Source organism: Ammospiza nelsoni, chromosome 28 (genome assembly GCF_027579445.1).
Source record: "Ammospiza nelsoni isolate bAmmNel1 chromosome 28, bAmmNel1.pri, whole genome shotgun sequence".
Taxonomy (NCBI): Eukaryota; Metazoa; Chordata; class Aves; order Passeriformes; family Passerellidae; genus Ammospiza; species Ammospiza nelsoni.
In genome coordinates, this window is record NC_080660.1 from 1,546,684 (window position 1) to 1,566,107 (window position 19,424).

General features: G+C 63.2%; 1 protein-coding gene across 1 annotated transcript; it reads right to left on the minus strand.

Moving 5' to 3' along the window:
* Nucleotides 1-3,332: 3,332 nt before the first annotated feature.
* CELF3 (CUGBP Elav-like family member 3) lies at nucleotides 3,333-19,107 on the minus strand. Its single transcript, XM_059490238.1, has 13 exons — nucleotides 18,898-19,107; nucleotides 16,116-16,198; nucleotides 13,598-13,646; nucleotides 11,815-11,943; nucleotides 10,348-10,427; nucleotides 9,400-9,543; nucleotides 8,500-8,638; nucleotides 7,525-7,674; nucleotides 7,389-7,454; nucleotides 6,376-6,474; nucleotides 4,838-4,981; nucleotides 4,196-4,328; nucleotides 3,333-3,594 (listed from the first exon to the last, which is right to left on the minus strand). Exons 1-12 carry the CDS (start codon nucleotides 19,040-19,042, stop codon nucleotides 4,201-4,203), a joined length of 1,356 nt encoding a protein of 451 aa, XP_059346221.1. The 5' UTR covers nucleotides 19,043-19,107; the 3' UTR covers nucleotides 3,333-3,594; nucleotides 4,196-4,200.
* Between the last annotated feature and the right edge of the window lie 317 nt (nucleotides 19,108-19,424).

Below are 19,424 nucleotides of genomic sequence, written 5' to 3' on the forward strand. Positions count from 1 at the left end.
CAGTCGGGAAAAGCCCCTTTAGTGTAATTAATTGTAACATATTCTTTTAAATAAATTGATTTATTGAGGAAATTCCGGAGGGCCGTGGCCGTGCTCCTTCCCCTGGGGGTGCTCCCGTGTCCCCCCCCAAAAATCTGGGAGGTTTCAAACTTCTGCACTTTGGGGAATTTAGTGGGGTTTTTAAGGTGTTTTGTTGTTTTTTTTTGTTTTTTGTTTTTGTTTTTTATTTCGACAGAAAAAAACAACCAAAAAAAAAAAAAAAAAAGAGAGAAAAAAAAAGTCAATTCTGAAAGGAACTGCAATAAATAGCAAATAAATAAAGCCTCGAGCCCAGGGGGCTTCACTGCCCCTCCCCCACCCCCCCCCCCACCCCCCAAAATCAACCCAGCAGGTCCCAAAGCCCCCCAAAATGGGGGGGACACGGAGGGGGCCCAACAGCCCCCGTTATGTACAGTGGGGATGGGGGTCAAGGGGGGGGGCACTGGTTTGGGGGGGCTGGGGGCACTGGGAGGGGGGTTTGGGGGGGCTGGGGGTGCCCTGACCCCGTTTGGGGGGACTGGGGGGACATTGGACCCAGTTTGGGGGGCTCTGACCCAGTTTGGGGGTGCCCTGACCCAGTCTGGGGGCCGGGGGGGGGACATTGGACCCAGTTTGGGGGTGCCCTGACCCCATTTGGGGGTGCCCTGACCCAGTTTGGGGGGGCCCTGACCCAGTCTGGGGGTGCCCTGACCCCGTTTGGGGGTGTCCTGACCCCATTTGGGGGGGCCCTGACCCCATTTGGGGGTGCCCTGACCCAGTTTGGGGGACCTGGGGGGACATTGGACCCAGTTTGGGGGGGCTCTGACCCAGTTTGGGGGTGCCCTGACCCCATTTGGGGGTGCCCTGTCTCAGTCTGGGGGTGCCCTGTCCCAGTCTGGGGGGACTGGGGGGGACATTGGACACAGTTTGGGGGGCTCTGACCCCATTTGGGGGTGCCCTGACCCAGTTTGGGGGGCCTGGGGGGGACATTGGACCCAGTTTGGGGGGCTCTGACCCAGTTTGGGGGGCCCTGACCCCATTTGGGGGTGCCCTGTCTCAGTCTGGGGGTGCCCTGTCCCAGTTTGGGGGCCTGGGGGGGACATTGGACCCAGTTTGGGGGTGCCCTGTCCCAGTTTGGGGGGACTGGGGGGGCTCTGACCCTACTTGGGAGGGCTGTGTGGGGGGAATTGTCCCAGTTTGGGGGTGCTTGGGGCACTGGTTTGGAGACACCGGCCCAGTTTGGGGCACTGGTTTTTGGGGGGCACTGGTTTGGGGATGTTGGGGTTTGGGGGGGTCCTGGACGCGGCCCCGGTTTGGCTGGTGGGGGCTGGCACCCCCCGGATTTGGGATCGTTTGGGATCATTTGGGGTTTGGGATTCGGGGCTGGAGCCGCGTGTCCGTGTCCGTGTCCGTGTCCGTGTCCCTGTCCCTGTCCCTGTCCCTGTCCCTGTCCCTGTCCCTGTCCCCGTCCCCGCTCCGGCTGCTCCCGGTGTCCCCCGGTGTCCCCTGGGTTTGGCTGGTTTGGAGTTCCCAGGAATTCTTGGGATTGGCCACTCCGTGTCCATCTGGCTCCTGGTGGGGACATCCCAAAAGTGGGGACATCCCAAAAGTGGGGACATCCCAAAAGTGGGGACATCCCAAAAGTGGGGACATCTCGGAATGGGCACGTCCTGGGGTCAGGGCATTCCGGTGCTGAAGCGTCCCACGGGCCCTCCTGGGATCGGATCATTCCAACGTTGGAGCATCTGATGGAACGTTCTGGTGCTGGAAAATTCTGATCCTGGATCCCTGTGGGCATCCCAGTAATGGAGCATCCCCAGGGTGGAACATTCTGGATTGGAGCGTCCTGGTGTGGGACCATCCCAGGGCTGGAGCGTCCCATTGTGGGATGTCCTGTGTGGGATCTCCTGTGTGGGATGTCCTGTGTGGGATTGTCCTGCTGTGGGATCATCCCACTGTGAGGTGTCTCACTGTGGGATCTGCTGTAGGATCCTCTGCTGTGGGATCTCCTCTTTTGGGATCTTCTGTGGGATCTCCCTGCTCTGGGATCTTCTGCTCTGGGATCTTCCCACTGCGGGATCCTCTGTTGTGGGATCTCCCTGCTCTGGGATCTTCTGCTCTGGGATCATCCCAGTATCAGAGCATCCCCGTGGTGGAACATTCTGGTATCGGAGCGTCCTGGTCCCAGAGCGTCCCAGTGTCAGAACATCCCAGGATGGAGCATCCCAGTGCTGGACCAGAGCGGGGCTGGTGCATCCCAGTGTGGAACATCCCAGTATGGAAAATCCCAGTGTGGAACATCCCAGTATGGAGCATCCCAGTATGGAACATCCCAGTATGGAATATCCCAGTGTGGAACATCCCAGTATGGAACATCCCAGTATGGAATATCCCAGTGTGGAACATCCCAGTATGGAACATCCCAGTGTGGAACATCCCAGTATGGAATATCCCAGTATGAACATCCCAGTATGGAATATCCCAGTATGGAGCATCCCAGTGTGGAGCATCCCAGTGTGGAGCATCCCAGTATGGAACATCCCAGTATGGAACATCCCAGTGTGGAACATCCCAGTGTGGAACATCCCAGTATGGAGCATCCCAGTATGGAACATCCCAGTATGGAGCATCCCAGTATGGAACATCCCAGTATGGAGCATCCCAGTATGGAACATTCCAGTGTGGGAACATCTCGGTGTGGGATCATCCCGGTGCCAGAGCATCCAAGTGATGGAACAGCCCAGTGCTGATCCATCCCAGTCCCAGTCCATCCCAGTCCCAGTCCATCCCAGTACCAGTTTATCCCAGTAATGGCGCATCCCAGTACCAGTTTATCCCATTCCTACTCTATCCCAATTCCAGTCCATGCCAGTACCAGTTTATCCCAGTCCCAGTCCATCCCAGTACCAGTTTATCCCAGTTCCAGTCCATCCCAGTACCAATCTATGCCACTCCCAGTCTATCCCATTATCAGCCCATCCCAGTCCCAGTTTATCCCAGTCCCATCCCAGTCCCATCCCATCCCAGTGCTGGCCCATCCCGAGGGGAAACTGAGGCAGGCTGTGGGCGGAGCGGGTGGCAGTGGCAGTGTTGGGGTCCCGCTGCGCCCCCGGGGCCGTGTCCCCCCCTTTGGGACCCCCAAAAACCCCCATGAACCCCCCCCCAGAGACCCCCCCCAATCCCAGTTTGGAGCTGCTTTTGGTCCTGTTTGGTGAGAAAAGCCCCAAGAAGGGTCCTGGGGGGGGGAATGAGGGGGGGTCCTTTTGGGGTCCCCCAGAGTGGGCACGACCCCCCAAAAACGGAGTGGATGTGGCTGCTGGGGGGGGGCACTGGCACCCTGCACTGGGCTGGACTGGGCTGGACTGGGATGGACTGGGATGGACTGGGATGGACTGGGGGGGTCGGGTGGGGCCTGGAGGGGGGGTCCATCCTTCCTGAGCGTGGGGGGGGGGGGTTCTGGGGCCCCCCCCAGCAGGACCGAGCCCCCCCCCCCACCCCCCCGGGCACCGCTGGGTTTGGGGGGGGCTGCTCTGCAATGGGGGGGCACCCAAAGGTGCTGCTCCGGAGCCTCCGGACCTGGGGAGGGAAAATTCGGGGATGGAGGGGTTAAACAGAGCTTGGGGGGCATTTCCTGTGCCCCCAAAACCCTGAGACCCCCCCAAATCCCAATAGGGGACATTCCAGCGCGGGGGGTTTGGGGGGTTCCCAGCCTGGAGGGGTCGTGGGGGTTTGGGGAGGTCCTGGGGGGGTCTCAAGGAGATCCCTGGGGTTTTTCCAGCCCTGGAGGGGTTCCAGGGGTGTCCCGGCGGTGTCATGGGCCTGTCCCAGGAGCTTGTGGGGGTGTCCCAGGGGCTCCCAGGGTGTCCCCAATGGTCCCAGGGGTGTCCCAGGGCATCTCAGGGGGTTCCAGGGGTGTCCTGGGTGTCCCAGGGGTGTCCCAGGGGGTCCCAGGGGTGTCCCAGATGGTCCCAGGGGTGTCCTGGGTGTCCCAGGTGGTCCTGAGGATCCCCCAGGGGTGTCCTGGAGGGGTCCCAGGGGGTCTCAGATGGTCCCAGGGTGTCCCAGGGGGTCCTGGGTTTGTCCCAGGGCATCTTAGGGGGTCCCAGATAATCCCAGGTGTGTCCTGGAGATGTCCCAGAGGGTCCTGAGGGTGTCCCGGGGGTCCCGGGGGTCTCACCGGGCTCAGTAGGGCCGGTTGGCGTCTTTGGGCCTCTTGAGCTGCACCTTGAGCCGCTTCATCCCGATCTGGAAGCCGTTCATGGCCTGGATGGCGGCCTGGGCGCTCGCGGGGTTGTCAAAGCTCACGAAGCCTGCGGGGACATCGGGGGGGTGTGGGGACACGGGGACATCATGGGGATATGGGGACATGGAGGACATGAAGGACATGGAGGATTTGGGGACACTGTCCCCGTGTCTCTATATCCTAATGTCCCCGGTGCCCCATATCCCACATTGCCTATCCCATATCCCAATACCGCCATGTCCCCATTGTCCCCAATACGCCCAATGTCCCCAACGTCCCAAATTCCCCCAATGTCCCCATTATCACCATTGTCCCCAATGTTCCTATTGTCCCCGATGTCCCCACTGTCCCCATTGCCCCAATTTCCCCATTATCACCAATATCTCCCTTGTCCCTGATGTCCCTGATATCCTCTATGTCCCCAATGTCCCTGATGTCCCCATTGTCCTCACTGTCCCCAATGTCCCCGTTGTCCCTGATGTCCCCATTATCCCCAATGTCCCCATTGTCCCCAGTGTCCCCAATATGCCCAATGTCCCCGATGTCCCCAATGTCCCCATTGTCCCATGTCCCTACCGAAGCACTTGCTCTGGTTGGTGGCCCTGTCCACGAAGACCTTGGCGGAGATGACGTTGCCGAAGGGGAGGAACATCTGCAGGATCTCGGTGTCGGCGAACTCCTGGGGCAGGTGGTAGATGAAGATGTTACAGCCCTCGGGGCCTGCGGAGGGAGCGGGGTCACACCTGGGACTGCGTCCCCAAAACCGACCGGACCCCACAACCGGGGCTGCCAAACCAAACCCCAAAAAACCCGGGCTCTCAACCCAAAATGGACACAGATCCCAAAACTGGGGCTGCCAACCCAAAACTGACCGGACCCCACCACCGGGGCTGCCAAACCAAACCTGACACGGGACCCCAAAACCCAGGCTCTCAACCCAAACCAGACACGGGACCCCAAAACTGGGGCTGCCAAACCAAAACTGACACGGGACCCCAAAAAACCCGGGCTTTCAACCCAAAATGGACACAGATCCCAAAACTGGGGCTGCCAACCCAAAACCGACCGGACCCCACCACCGGGGCTGCCAAACCAAACCCGACACGGGACCCCAAAAAACCCGGGCTTTTAACCCAAAATGGACACAGATCCCAAAACTGGGGCTGCCAACCCAAACCAGACATGGGACCCCAAAACCCAGGCTCTCAACCCAAACCAGACACAGCACCCCAAAACTGGGGCTGCCAACCCAAAACTGACACTGGATCCCACAGCTGGGACTGCCAAACCGAACCAGACACGGGACCCCAAAAAACCTGGGCTTTCAACCCAAAATGGACACAGATCCCAAAACTGGGGCTGCCAACCCAACCCCAACATGGGACCGCAAAACCGGGGCTGCCAACCCAGACCAGACACAGGACCCCAAAACTGGGGCTGCCAAACCAAACCGGACATGGGACCCCAAAGCTGGGGGTTTTAACCCAAAACTGACACGGACCCCAAAACTGGGGCTGCCAACCCAAAATGGACACAGCACCCAAAACCGGGGCTGCCAAACCCAACCCAACATGGGACCCCAAAAAACCCGGGCTCTCAACCCAAAATGGCCACAGCACCCCAAAACCAGGGCTCTTAACCCAAACCCAACACGAGACCTCAAAACCAGGCCTGCCAACCCAAAACTGACCAGACCCCAAAGCTGGGGGTCTTAACCCAAAACTGACACGGACCCCAAAACTAGAGCTGCCAACCCGAAATGGACACAGTACCCCAAAAAAGGGGCTTTCAACCCAAAACCAGCACAGACCCCAAAACCCAGGGCTCCCGACCCAGACCAGACATGGACCCCAAAACCAGGGCTCTCAACCCAAACCTGCCTCCTGCTTTGGGTTCACAGCTCTGATTTCGGGGTCCCAAGTCTCAGTTTTGGGGCCCTGGGGTAGGTTTGGGTGTCCCAGGACATTTTGAGCGTCTTGAGGAGTTTTGGGAGGGGTTGTCTCAGGGATATCGGGGGGTTCTGGGGGGTGTCGGGTGTCCCAGGGAGTTTTGGGGGGTCCCGGGGGGGTCTCAGGGGCCCGGGGAGTTTTGGGGGGTCCCAGGGGGGGTCTCACCTTCACGCTGCTGCTGCTGCGGGGGGGGCGGGGGGGCGAGCAGGGGTCCCGGGGGGGCGAAGGCCGGGCTCACCAGCCCGTAGGCGGCCGGGTACGCGGCTGGGGGCACGGGGGGCACGGGGTCACCGGGGACATTGGTGCCACCGGTGCCACCCCAGTGCCCGCCCAGTGCCATACAACACCCTCCCAAAGCCACCAGTGACGCCAGTGCCACGCCAGTGCCATTCAACACCCTCCCAGTGCCCCCCAGTACCCTACAGCACACCCCCAGTCCCTCCCACTGCCCTCCCAGTTCCCCCCAGTCCCTCCCAGTTCCAACCAGTCCCATCAAGAGCTCCCCCATTGCCCTCCCAGTCCCTCCCAGTGCCACACAACAACCCCCCAGTCCTTCCCAGTGCTCCCCAGTACCACAGAACCCCCTCCCAGTGCCCTCCCAGTGCCCCCCAGTGCCCCCCAGTACTACACAACCCCCGCCCGTTACCCCCCAGTGCCCTCCCAGTGACCCCCAGTTCCTCCCAGTGCCCCCAATGCCACGCAACAACCCCCCAGTCCCTCCCAGTGCCCCCCAGTACCACAGAACCCCCTCCCAGTGCCCTCCCAGTCCCTCCCAGTGCCCCCCAGTACCACAGAACCCCCTCCCAGTGCCCTCCCAGTGCCCCCCAGTACCACACACCCCCTCTCCCAGTCCCTCCCAGTCCTTCCCAGTGCCACACAACAACCCCCCAGCCCCTCCCAGTGCCCCCCAGTACCACACCCCGCCTCCCAGTGCCCTCCCAGTCCTTCCCAGTGCCCCCCAGTACCACAGAACCCCCTCCCAGTGCCCTCCCAGTGCCTTCCCAGTGCCCCCCAGTACCACACACCCCCTCTCCCATTACCCCCCAGTCCCTCCCAGTGCCACACAACAACCCCCCGGCCCCTCCCAGTGCCCCCCAGTACCACAGAACCCCCTCCCAGTGCCCTCCCAGTGCCCCCCAGTACCACACCCCCCCTCTCCCAGTGCCCCCAGTACGCACCAGTGTAGTGCTGCATGCCAGCGTACGCCTGCTGCAGGGGGTCCCCGGGGGCCGCGGGGCTCTGGGCTGGGGGCACAGGGGGGGTTAGGGGGGGGCCCGGCGGGGCTCGGGGGGCCGGGGAGGGGTCGGGGGGCACCTGGGAAGGGGGGGACCCCCCCGGCGTAGACGGCGTCGGGGGCGGGGGGTCCCGCGGGCTGCGCGGGCACGGGGCTGTAGCCGTTGACGCTCAGCGGGGCCGCGATGGCCGGGACGGGGGTGGCCGCCATGGCCGGGGGGGTGCTGGTTCCTGGGGAGAAACGGCCAGAGCCGGGTCAGCACCGGGACAGCGCCGGGACAGCGCCGGGACAGCACCGGGACAGCACCGGGACAGAGCCGGGACAGCACCGGGACAGCAACGGGACAGCAACGGGACAGAGCCGGGACAGCGCCGGGACAGCGCCGGGACAGCACCGGGACAGAGCCGGGACAGCACCGGGACAGCACCGGGACAGCAACGGGACAGAGCCGGGACAGCACCGGGACAGAGCCGGGACAGCGCCGGGACAGCACCGGGACAGAGCCGGGACAGCGCCGGGACAGAGCCGGGACAGAGCCGGGACAGCACCGGGACAGCACCGGGACAGAGCCGGGACAGAGCCGGGACAGCACCAGGACAGCGTCGGGACAGCGCCGGGACAGCACGGGGAACACCACGGGGACACCGGGACTGTGACCCTGAAGGGTGGGGAACCCTCCATGCGGTGGAGGTTGAGTGTCCCCGTCCCATCCATGGTGTCCCCCCATATCCCATGTTCCATCCATGGTGTCCCCGTCCCATCCATGGTGTCCCCCTGTATCCCATACCCCATCCATGGTGTTTCTATTCCTGATGTCCCATCCATGGTGTCCCCATCCCTGGTGTCCCCATTCCATCCATGGTGTCCCCCCATATCTCATGTCCCATCCATGGTGTCCCCATCCCACCCCCGCTGTCCCCATCCCCTCCATGGTGTCCCCGTTACCTGGTGTCCCCCCATATCCCATGTGCCATCCCAGGTGTCCCTCCCCATTGTCCCCATCCCTGCTGCCCCCCATCCCCATGTCCTCCCCGCTGTCCCCCTGTCCCCGTTACCTGAGGAGGGTGGCAGGGGGGTGGCGATGAGCCCGTTGGGGTTGACCGTGCCCATGTGCTGCATCTGGACGGCCATGGTGGCCATGGGGCTGAGGTAGGCCGAGTGCGCGGCCACCAGGGCCGCCTGCTGCTGCATCAGCTGTGGGGACACGCCTGGCACCGCGCGGCCACCGCGGCCACCGCCGCCCCGGGAGCCACCAACACCCCGGGAACCCACCCTGGTGCCACCAACACCCCGGGACATGGAACCAGCATCTCCCCATAGATGTCACCCCAGTGTCCCATCCAGGACCAGCATGTCCCCATGGACGTCACCCCCAGGACCAGTGTCTCCCCATGGATGTCACCCCAGTGCCACCAACACCCCGGGGCGTGGGACCAGCATGTCCCCATAGATGTCACCCCAGTGTCCCATCCAGGACCAGCGTGTCCCCACGGACGTCACCCCAGTGTCCCATCCAGGACCAGCATGTCCCCACGGACGTCACCCCAGTGTCCCATCCAGGACCAGCGTGTCCCCATGGATGTCACCTCGGTGTCCATCCCCTCCCATCACCCCAACCACGTCAGGCTGGATTTTGAGGGGTCCTATCCCCTTCCCCATGATCCCCCCAGTGTCCCCAGTGTCCTCAATCCCCCCAACATCCCCAGTCCCTCCCAGTGTCCCCAGTGTCCCCAGTGTCCCCAGTGTCCCCAGTCCCCGTACCGCCTGCGTGTAGGCGCCGAACTGGAGGGCGATGGGGCTGAACATGCCCAGCTGGCTGGTGACCCCAATGTCCCCAATGTCTCCATTGTCCCCATAGTCCCCATTGTCCCCAATGTCCCCAGTGTCCCCAATGTCCCCAATGTCCCCAATGTCCCCAATGTCCCCAGTGTCCCCAGTGTCCCCAGTCCCCGTACCGCCTGCGTGTAGGCGCTGTAGGCGCCGAACTGGAGGGCGATGGGGCTGAACATGCCCAGCTGGCTGGCCACCTGCTGCATGCGCCGCAGCCCCCGCTCCTTCTCCGTGTCCGCAAACTTCACCACCAGGCTGGACGAGGCGCCCTGCGGGGACACGGCGGCCACTCGTGGTCACTTGTGGTCACTCGTGGTCACTCGTGGTCACTCGTGGTCACTCGTGGTCAAGTCAGGGCCATTCGGGATCACACAGAGTGGGGCAGTGGTGGAGCGGTGATGGGCGTGATGGTTGGGTTGTAGTGGGGTGAGGATGATGGTGGAGGTGATGAAGAGGATGAGGATGGGGTTGATGATGGGGACACTGGTGAGGATGATGGTGGGATGATGATGGGGACACTGGTGAGGATGATGGTGGGATGATGGCAGAGAAGATGAAGGGGATGATGGAGATGAAGGGGAGGATGATGGGGACAGTGATGAGGATGGTGATGAGATGATGATGAGGACAGTGGTGAGGATGATGAGAATGATGAAGGTGTGACAAAGGACACGGTGAGGATGATGAAGGACATGATGATGAGGATGATGGGGGTGATGAAGGTGACAATGGGGATGACAACAATTATGAGGATGATGAAGGGGACCATGAAGGGATGATGATGAGGACAAGGGGACAATAATGACGATGATGAAAGGGACAATGAAGAGGATGATGAAGGAGACAATGACGAAGACAATGAAGAGGATGACGAAGGTGACCATAAAGGGGACAATGATGAGGACAATGAAGGGGACAATGATGAGGACAATGAAGGAGATGACAAAGAGGACGATGAAGAGGATGCTGAAGGTGACAGCGCAGGGGATGATGATGAGGACAGCGATGGGACAATGAAGGGGACGGTGACAAAGGTGACAACGCAGGTGACAGCGCCAAGGACGGTCCCTCACCGGCAGCGTGCGGCTCCCGTGCAGGGCGGCGATGGCGGCCTGGGCCTCTGCGTGGCTCTGGAACTTGACGAAGGCGCAGCCTGGGGACATCGGGGACATTGGGGACATCGGGGACATCGGGGACATTGGGGACATCGGGGACATTGGGGACATTGGGGACATCGGGGACATTGGCCCCATGACAGCCCCAGGGAGCTCTGGGGGTGCCACCCCCATGGATCCCCCAAACCCCATTAACCCCATCCCTGCCGTGCTCCCCCTGAACCCCATCCCTGCCCCACAGATCTCCCTGTGCCCTGCTGCCACCTGCAGTGTCCCCATGCCCCTGTCCCAGTGCAGTGTCCCAGTGCCACCCACGGTGTCCCTGTGCCTTTGCCCCCATGTCCATGTCCCCATGATGGTGTCCCCTTGCCCATGTCCTGGTGCCACCCACAGTGTCCCCATGCCCACGACAGTGTCCCGATGACAGTGTCCCCCTGCCCGTGTCCTAGTGCCACCTGCGGTGTCCTGACACCACCTGCAGTGTCCCTGTGCCCGTGCCCTTGTGCCCGTGTCCTCATGACAGTGTCCCTGTGCCCGTGTCCCTGTGCTCTTGTCCGTGCGCCCATGTCCCCATGGCCATGTCCCAATGACACCTGAGGTGTCCCTGTGCCCATGCCCTTGTGCCCGTGTCCCCATGATGGTGTCCCTGTGCCCCTGTCCCCATGACCATTACGCCATGCCCATGTCCCAGTGTCACCCGTGGTGTCCCAGTGCTTTTGTCCCTGTGCCCATGTCCCCCTGCCCATGTCCCAGTGCCACCTGAGATGTCCCTGTGCCTGTGCCCCCTGTGTCCATGTCCTCATTATGGTGACCCTGTGCCCATGTCCCCATGCCCATGTCCCCATGCTGTGTCCCAGTGCCACCTGCAGTGTCCCTGTGCCCATGTCCCCATGCCCATGTCCCCATGCCGTGTCCCAGTGCCACCTGCAGTGTCCCTGTAGCCATGTCCCCATGCCCATGTCCCCATGCCGTGTCCCAGTGCCACCTGCAGTGTCCCTGTGCTCTTGTCCCCATGGCCATGTCCCCATGCCGTGTCCCAGTGCCACCTGCGGTGTCCCTGTGCTCTTGTCCCTGTACCCATGTCCCTATGCCCATGTCCCAGTGCCACCTGCAGTGTCCCTGTGCTCTTGTCCCTGTACCCATGTCCCTATGCCCATGTCCCAGTGCCACCTGCAGTGTCCCTGTGCTCTTGTCCCTGTGCCCATGTCCCCATGCCGTGTCCCAGTGCCACCTGCAGTGTCCCCGTGCCCATGTCCCCATGCCCATGTCCCCATGCCGTGTCCCAGTGCCACCTGCAGTGTCCCCATGCCCATGTCCCCGTGCCATGTCCCAGTGCCCCGGTGACCCCCGTGGGACCCCCCATGACCCCCAAGTGACCCCGCCCACCCCGGGGTGTCCCCCCGTGTCCCCGCCGTGTCCCCCCACCTTTGCTGGTGCCGTCGGGCCCGCGCAGCACCGTGCACTCGTCGATGGTGCCGAAGGGCTCGAACATCTTGCGCACGTCCTCGTCCGCCTGCTGCTTGCTCAGCATCCCCACAAAGAGCTTCCGGTCCTCTGCGGGACGGCCACGGTGACATCGGGACATGGGCACGGGGACAGGGGCGCGGGGACACCGCGGGTGGCGCTGGGACATGGGCACGGGGACATGGGCACGGGGACAGGGGCACGGGGACAGGGACATGGGGACACCGTGGGTGGTGCTGGGACATGGGCACGGGGACATGGGAACACGGACACTGCGGATGGCGTCGGGACAGCTGGCATGGCAGTGGGACATGGGCACGGGGACACTGCGGGTGGTGCTGGGACACTGGCAGTGGGACATGGGCAGCAGGACACTGCAGGTGGCATTGGGACATGGGCATGGGGACACCGTGGGTGGTGCTGGGACACTGGCAGTGGGACATGGGCACCAGGACATGGGCAGCAGGACACCACAGGTGGCACTGGGACATGGGCATGGGGACACCACAGGTGGCACTGGGACATGGGCACGGGGACAGGGACATGGGGACACCGTGGGTGGTGCTGGGACATGGGCGGGGGGACATGGGAACACGGACACTGCGGATGGCGTCGGGACAGCTGGCATGGCAGTGGGACATGGGCACGGGGACACCACCATGGGGACATGGGCATGGGGACACCGTGGGTGGTGCTGGGACACTGGCAGAGGGACATGGGCACCGGGATGTGGGCAGCAGGACACCACAGGTGGCACTGGGACATGGGCATGGGGACAGGGGCACGGGGACACTGTGGGTGGCATCGGGACATGGGGACACCGCAGGTGGCATTGGGGCAGGGGGACATGGGGACTCGGGCACAGGGACAGGGGCACAGGGACATGGCCATGGGGACACTGCAGGTGGCATTGGGACATGGGTATGGGGACACTGTCATGGGCACAGGGGCACAGGGACATGGGCAGGGACAGCCATGGGGACATGGGCACTGGGACACCGCGGGTGGCACTGGGACAGGGGCACAGGGACAGGGGCACAGGGACACGGAGACACCGTGGGTGGCACTGGGACACTGCCAGTGGCATTGGGACATGGGCATGGGGACAAGGGTACAGGGACACCACGGGTGGCATTGGGACATGGTCAGGGGGACACCGGGGGTGGCATCAGGACATGGGCACGGGGACAGGGACACAGGGACACCACAGGTGGCATTGGGACATGGCCATGGGGACACGGGCACTGGGACATGGGCACAGGGACACCCTCGTGAGGACACAGGCACGAGGGCACAGCCACAGGGACACCACAAGTGGCATTAGGACACTGCAGGTGGCACTGGCACATGAGCAGGGGGACACCAGCATGGGGACACGGGCACCAGGACACCACAGGTGGCACCGGGACACTGGCAGGGGGACAGTGCCACGCAGAGGGGTGTGACACTGCAGGAAGGGTGGGGTGGGGACATCGGATGGGGACACGGGGATGGGATGGGGACATTGGGAATGGGAACAGGGTGACAGCTCCTGGGAACGGGGACATGCAGGGACACCCCAGAGGGGACAGGGACAGACGTGGGGTGGCCTTGGGGCAATTTGGGGACACCGGGGTTTGGGGACAGGGTGGTGTGGGTGAGTTTGGGGGTGATTTGGGGGAAGGTTCCGGGGGATTTGGGTGGGGAATTTGGGGTGATTTTGTGGGATTTTAGGGGTGATTTGGGGCATTTTTGGGGGCGGTACCTCCTCGGCTCTCACTGTCCGCCGGCTTCACCTGGATGGGCCGGTTCATCTGGGGGGGGGGGGAACGGGGGGGGTTGGGGACACACAGAGACCACCGAGACCCCCCCCGACCCCCCCAGCACCTCCCCCACCCCCTCAGAGCGTCCCGAACCCCCCAAAGATGCTCGGGTCGCCATAGCAACGCCGGGCCTGCATCCCGTTACCTGGCAACGGGAGCCGCTGCCCGGGGGGGGGGGGGGGAGCGGGGGCCGCGTTAATGAGCGCCCCTCCCCCTCCCTGCGTTAATTGGGGGGGGGGGGGGGGAGAATGGACCCAACCCCGCCCCTCCCCCCCCCCCACCCCGGAACCCCCCAGAGGAACGGGGCGGGGGGGGGGGGGGGGGGGAGGGCGCAGATGCGCGGTTGCCATGGCAACGGCCGGCTCCGCTCCATGGCAACCGCCCACTCATCCCCAATTTACCATCGCCGTCGCCTGGCAACGCCGCTGACGTCATCAGCGCTCGCGATAAACAATGACGGGGATGGGGATGGGGATGGGGGGGGGGGGGGGCGGGGATGGAGATTTGGGGAGGGGGGAAGAGGAGGAGACCCCCCCCCACCCCCCACCCCCCCCCCCCAGGCCTGGTGTGACCCCGCCCCCCCCCCCCCCAAAACCCCCTCAGGGTGTGGGGGAGGGGCGGCCGTGCCCCATTTTGGCGGGATTTGGGGGGAATTCGGGCATTTTGCTGAGGGGGGGGGGCGGGGAGGGACGATTTGGGGGCGGGTCCATCCCCGGCTGACCCCGCGCGTTCCTTTCGCCGCCGAAAGCGAAGGTGCCCCCCGCCCCCCCCCCCCCCGAAACCCCCCCCCCCTCAATGAGCCCCAGATGGCGCTGGAAATGCCCCCCCCGGGTGGGGGCGGGGGGCGTTAATCCCCCCCTAATCCCCCCCACGCGTTGGATCAACCCAGAGTGGGGGGGGGGGGGGGACACGCACAAAGAGGGGGGGGGGCGCAAACAAAGCCCCCAAACCCCCCCCAAACCACACCGGGACCCCCCCGTGCTCAGCGCAGCGCTGAGGGTGACGCCCCCTCCCCAAATTCCCAGCGCAGCTGCTGGGGCGGGGCCGGCCTTAATCCCCCCCCCCCCCCCCCAAAAATAAAACCCCCATCCAAACCAACCCCCCCACCCCAAATCCCCCCCCCCCCCCGGATTTACGGCCCCAAATCCCGGGATTATCCCGGCCAAGCCAAATCCCCCCCGGGCCTGGCGGGACACGCGCGGGGGGGGCGCGCCCTGAGACCCCTCCCCACTTTAGGGACCCCCAAATTCCCTCCTTTCCCCCCCCCCCCCCCCACCGCCTTTTATCCCACCCAGAAAATCTCAAACCCCCCCAAAATCAGTTTGGGAGAGGGATGAGAGGTGGGAGCACCCCCCAAAAATTAATTGGGGGTGGGGGGCACCGGGATTTCAGGACCCCCCCCCCCCCCAAATTCGGGGCTTTGTTGTCTCCGTGCCCGCCCGGCCGCGCTTCATTAGCGCCGGGCCCTCATTAGCGGCGCTAATTAAACACCCCCCGCGTGTTCGGGGGAGCCCCTGGCCCCCCAAAAAAAATCCCTCCCGTAGTGGGGGATGGGGTGGTCCTGAAATGGGGGGTGGGAGGGGATTTTTGGGGGGATTTTGGGTGATTTTTAAGGGGTTTTGGGGTGATTTTTTGGGTGGATTTTGGGGTGATTTTTGGGCGATTTTGGGGGGTTTCAGGGTAATTTGGGGGGGTTTTCAGGGTAATTTTTAGGGGTGAATTTCGGGAATTAAGGGTGATTTTTAAGGGGTTTCAGGGCGGTTTTTGGGGGGATACAGGGGGAATTTTTATGGGGTTTTATGGTGACTTTTGGAGGGATTTAGGGCTGATTTTTGGGGGGTTTCAGGGTGATTTTTAGGGGGCTTCAGGGTAATTTTTAGGGGTGATTTTTTTGAGGAATTTCAGAGTGATTTTTGGGGGGATTTCAGGGCAATTTTGAGGGGGATTCAGGGTAATTTTGAGGGGTGATTTTTGGGGATTTAAGAATGATATTTAAGGGATTTTGTGGTAATTTTTGGGGAGATTTAGGGCTGATATTTAAGGGGTTTCTGGGCAATTTTTAGGGGTGATTTTGGGGTATTTACAGGGATTTTTGGGGGGCTTATAGGTGATTTTTTGGGGGATTTGAGGGTGATTTTGGGGGGGTTTCAGGGTAATTTTTAGGGGTGATTTTGGGGGATTTAAGGGTGATTTTTTTGAGGGGCTTATAATTGCTTTTTGGATAGTTTCAGTGTGATTTTTGGGGGGGTTTCAGGGTAATATTTAGGGGTGATTTGGGGGCATTTAAGGGTGATTTTCTGGTTGGTTTCTGGGTGATTTTTGGGTGGTTTCAGTGTGATTTTTGGGATTTCACTGTTATTTTCAGGGGGTTTATGGGGGATTTTGGGGGTGTCCCGGGCTGGGGGCTCACAGTGGGGATTTGGGGGTGCCTCGGGGGGGGTCCCCACGCCCCCCACTCACCCCCGGCAGGGTTTTCTGCTCGTGCAGGGCGCTCTGGGCCTTCAGGGCCGACTCGCGGGCGCAGTAGGTCAGGAAGGCGCATCCTGGGGGCAAAAAAAGGGGTCGGGGGGCGTCAGGGGGACCCCCGAGGTGTCCTCACCCCCAGATGGAGGGGTCTGGAGTGACCAGAGAGCCCCAGAATTGGTGGGACCCCCCCCCCCCAGAACACCCACAGTGCCATAAACCCAAAATAACCCCCAGAGACCCCAAATCCTCCCAGAAATCCCCCCAGAGACCCCAAATCTCCCCAGAGACCCCAAATAACCCCCAGAGACCCCAGACCCCCCCTCACACCACCCAGCAGACCCCAAATCCCCCCAGACACCCCAAATCTCCCCACAGACCCCAAATAACCCCCAGAGACCCCAGACCCCCCCCTCCAAAGCTCCCAGATCCCCCCCCAAAAGCCCCCAGACCCCACATTTTGAGACAGTGACACCCCCAAGATCCCACAGGGACCCCGAGGCCCCCCAGGACCCCCGGAGTTCCCCCCCAGTTTCGGTGCCGGGTGTTTGGGGGGCTCGGGGACCCCCTCCGGGTGTTGGGGACAGGGTCAGGGGTTGGGGACACCCCCGGGGCCCTGTCACTGTCACCCCCGGAGCCGGTGTCACCCCCAGGGACACACAGTGACCGTGTGACACCCCAAAATCAGGCACAACACCCCAAAACAACACCTGGGCACCCCAAAATGACACCTGGAAACCTCAAAACAACACCCAGAAACCCCAAAATTACACCTGGACACCCCAAAACAACACCCAGAGACCCCCAGGGACACCCGGAGCTGGTGTCACCCTCACAGGGACCCATGAGGTGACCACGTGATACACAACACCCACCTGGCACCCCAAAACAACACTCAACACAACAGCCGGACACCCCCAGGGCTGGGTGTCACCTGGAGGGGCACCCACGTGACACCCGACACCCGAAACAACACCCGGCAGGGCCTGGAACTGCTGCACACAGCTGGCACAACAGCCCAACAACAACACCCCAACAACAGCCCAACAGCAGCCGGGCACAGCTCCCCAGCAACACCCAAACAACAACACCCCAACAGCACCTAACAACAACACCTCAGCAACAACAGCAACAGCCCAACAACAACACCCAAACAGCGCCTAACAACAACACCCCAGCAACAACAGCCCGGCAAAAAACCAGCCCAACAACACCCCAGTAACAACAGCAACACCCCAACAACAACAGCCCAAGAACCAGCCCCAAAACCACAAAACCCAGCCCCACAACAGCCGGACACAACACCCCACAGCCGACACCAACACCCCACAGCCCCAGCACGCGGGGTACAACACCCTGACACGGGGCACCCCGGCTGGGCTGGGGGCTGTGGCTGTTCCCGGTGCCCTCGGCTGTACCCAGGGCCTGCGGCTGTAGGCTGAGCTGTGGGTGTTGCTCAAGGCCTGCGGCTGTTCCTGGTGCTCTCGGTTGTACCGGTACCGTTTGTGAGGCTGTTCCTGGTACCGGGGGCTGTTCCCGGTGCCCTCGGTTGTACCCGGGGCTGTTCCCAGTACCAGGGGCTGTTTTGGGGGCTGTTCCCAGTTCCTGTGGTTGTACCGGTACCGTTTGTGGGGCTGTTCCCGGTACCGGAGGTTGGATCTGGAGTGGTTTCCAAGGCCGGGGCTGTTCCGGTTACTGGGAGCTGTTCCCGGTACCGAGGCCCTCGGTTGTATCTGGGGCTGTTTGTGGGGCTGTTCCCGGTGCCCTCGGTTGTACCTGGGGCTGTTCCCGGTACCGGGGGCTGTTCCCGGTGCCCTCGGTTGTACCCGGGGCTGTTCCCGGTACCCCAGGCCGTATCACGGTGCTAATCCCGGTGCCAGTGGCTGTTCCCGGTACCGGGGCCGTATCCTGGGGCCACTCCCGGTACTGGGAGCTGTTCCCGGTGCCGGTGGCCATTCCCAGTCCCGGGGACTCCATCCCGGGGCTGTTCCCGGTACCGGGGCTGTGTCACAGGGCCATCCCCGGTGCTGGGAGCTGTTCCCGGTACCGGGAGCTGTTCTTGGTGCTGGAGGCCGTGCACGGGGCTGCTCCCGGTACCGGGGCTGGATCCCGGGGCTATTCCCGGTGCTGGGGGCTGTTCCCAGTACCGGGAGCTGTATCACAAGGCCGGTCCCGGTACCGGGGCCATCTCCCGGGGCTGATCCCGGTTTCTGGGGCTATTCCCGGTACCGGGGGCTGAATCCCAGGGCTATTTCTCATCCTGGGAGCTATTCCCGGTACCGGGGGCTGTTCCTGGTACTGGGGGACAAATCCTGGGGGTGTTCCCGGTGCCGGGAGCTGTTCCTGGTGCTGGGAGCCACATCACGAGGCCATTCCCGGTACCGGGGGCCACATCCCGGGGCTAATCCCGGTACCCGGAGTCATTCCCAGTAACGGGGGCCACATCCCGGGGCTAATCCCGGTACCCGGAGTCATTCCCAGTAACGGGGGCCACATCCCGGGGCTAATCCCGGTACCGGGGGGCTGCTCTCAGTACGGGGGAGCCACATCCTGGGGCTGATCCCGGTATTTGGAGCTGTTCCCGGTACCGGGGGCCACATTCCCGAGCTAATCCCGTTACCGGGGCCCATTCCCGGTACCGGTGGCCGAATCCCGGGGCTCTCCCCACACCCCCGTGCCCGTGCCCCGCACCCACCCCCGCTGCCCGGGCCGCCCCTGCCCCGTTCCCGCTGCCCGTTGCCTTTGCCCATCCCCGGTTGCCGGTTGCCGGTTCCGGTACCTTTGTGCATGCCGGTGTACTTGTCCTTGATGACGGTGAGCTCGTAGATTTTGCCGAATTGCTCAAAAATCGGTTTCAGGTCCTTCTCCTCCAGGTGCCGCGGGATCTGCCCCACGAAGAGTTTGATGGCGTCCGGTTCCTTCATGGGGCCGCCGGGGGCTCCCCGGGCCCCGGGGCCGCTCCCGCTCCCCGCTATCACCGCCCGGCCTCGGCTCCCGGTGCTCCCGGCGGTGCCCGGTGCCCCGGCGCACACAAAGGACGAGGCGGCCCCGGGGCTCGGCTCGGCTCCGGGGACGGGGCGCGGCGGGGCGGGGGCAGCTCTGCCCGGGGGGCGGCGCTCCCGGCGCTCCCGGTGCGTCCCGGCCGTTTCCCGGGCGCTGCTCCCCAAAATCCCGGCGGATGCTGCGAGCGCCCGCCCCGCCGGTACCGCCCCGGTGGCCTCGGGGAGGGTCCCGGTACCGGGCGGGGGGCGGGGGGAGCTCAACGCCCGCTTCGGTTCATGGCGGCCGCCGCTCCCCGAGAGCCCC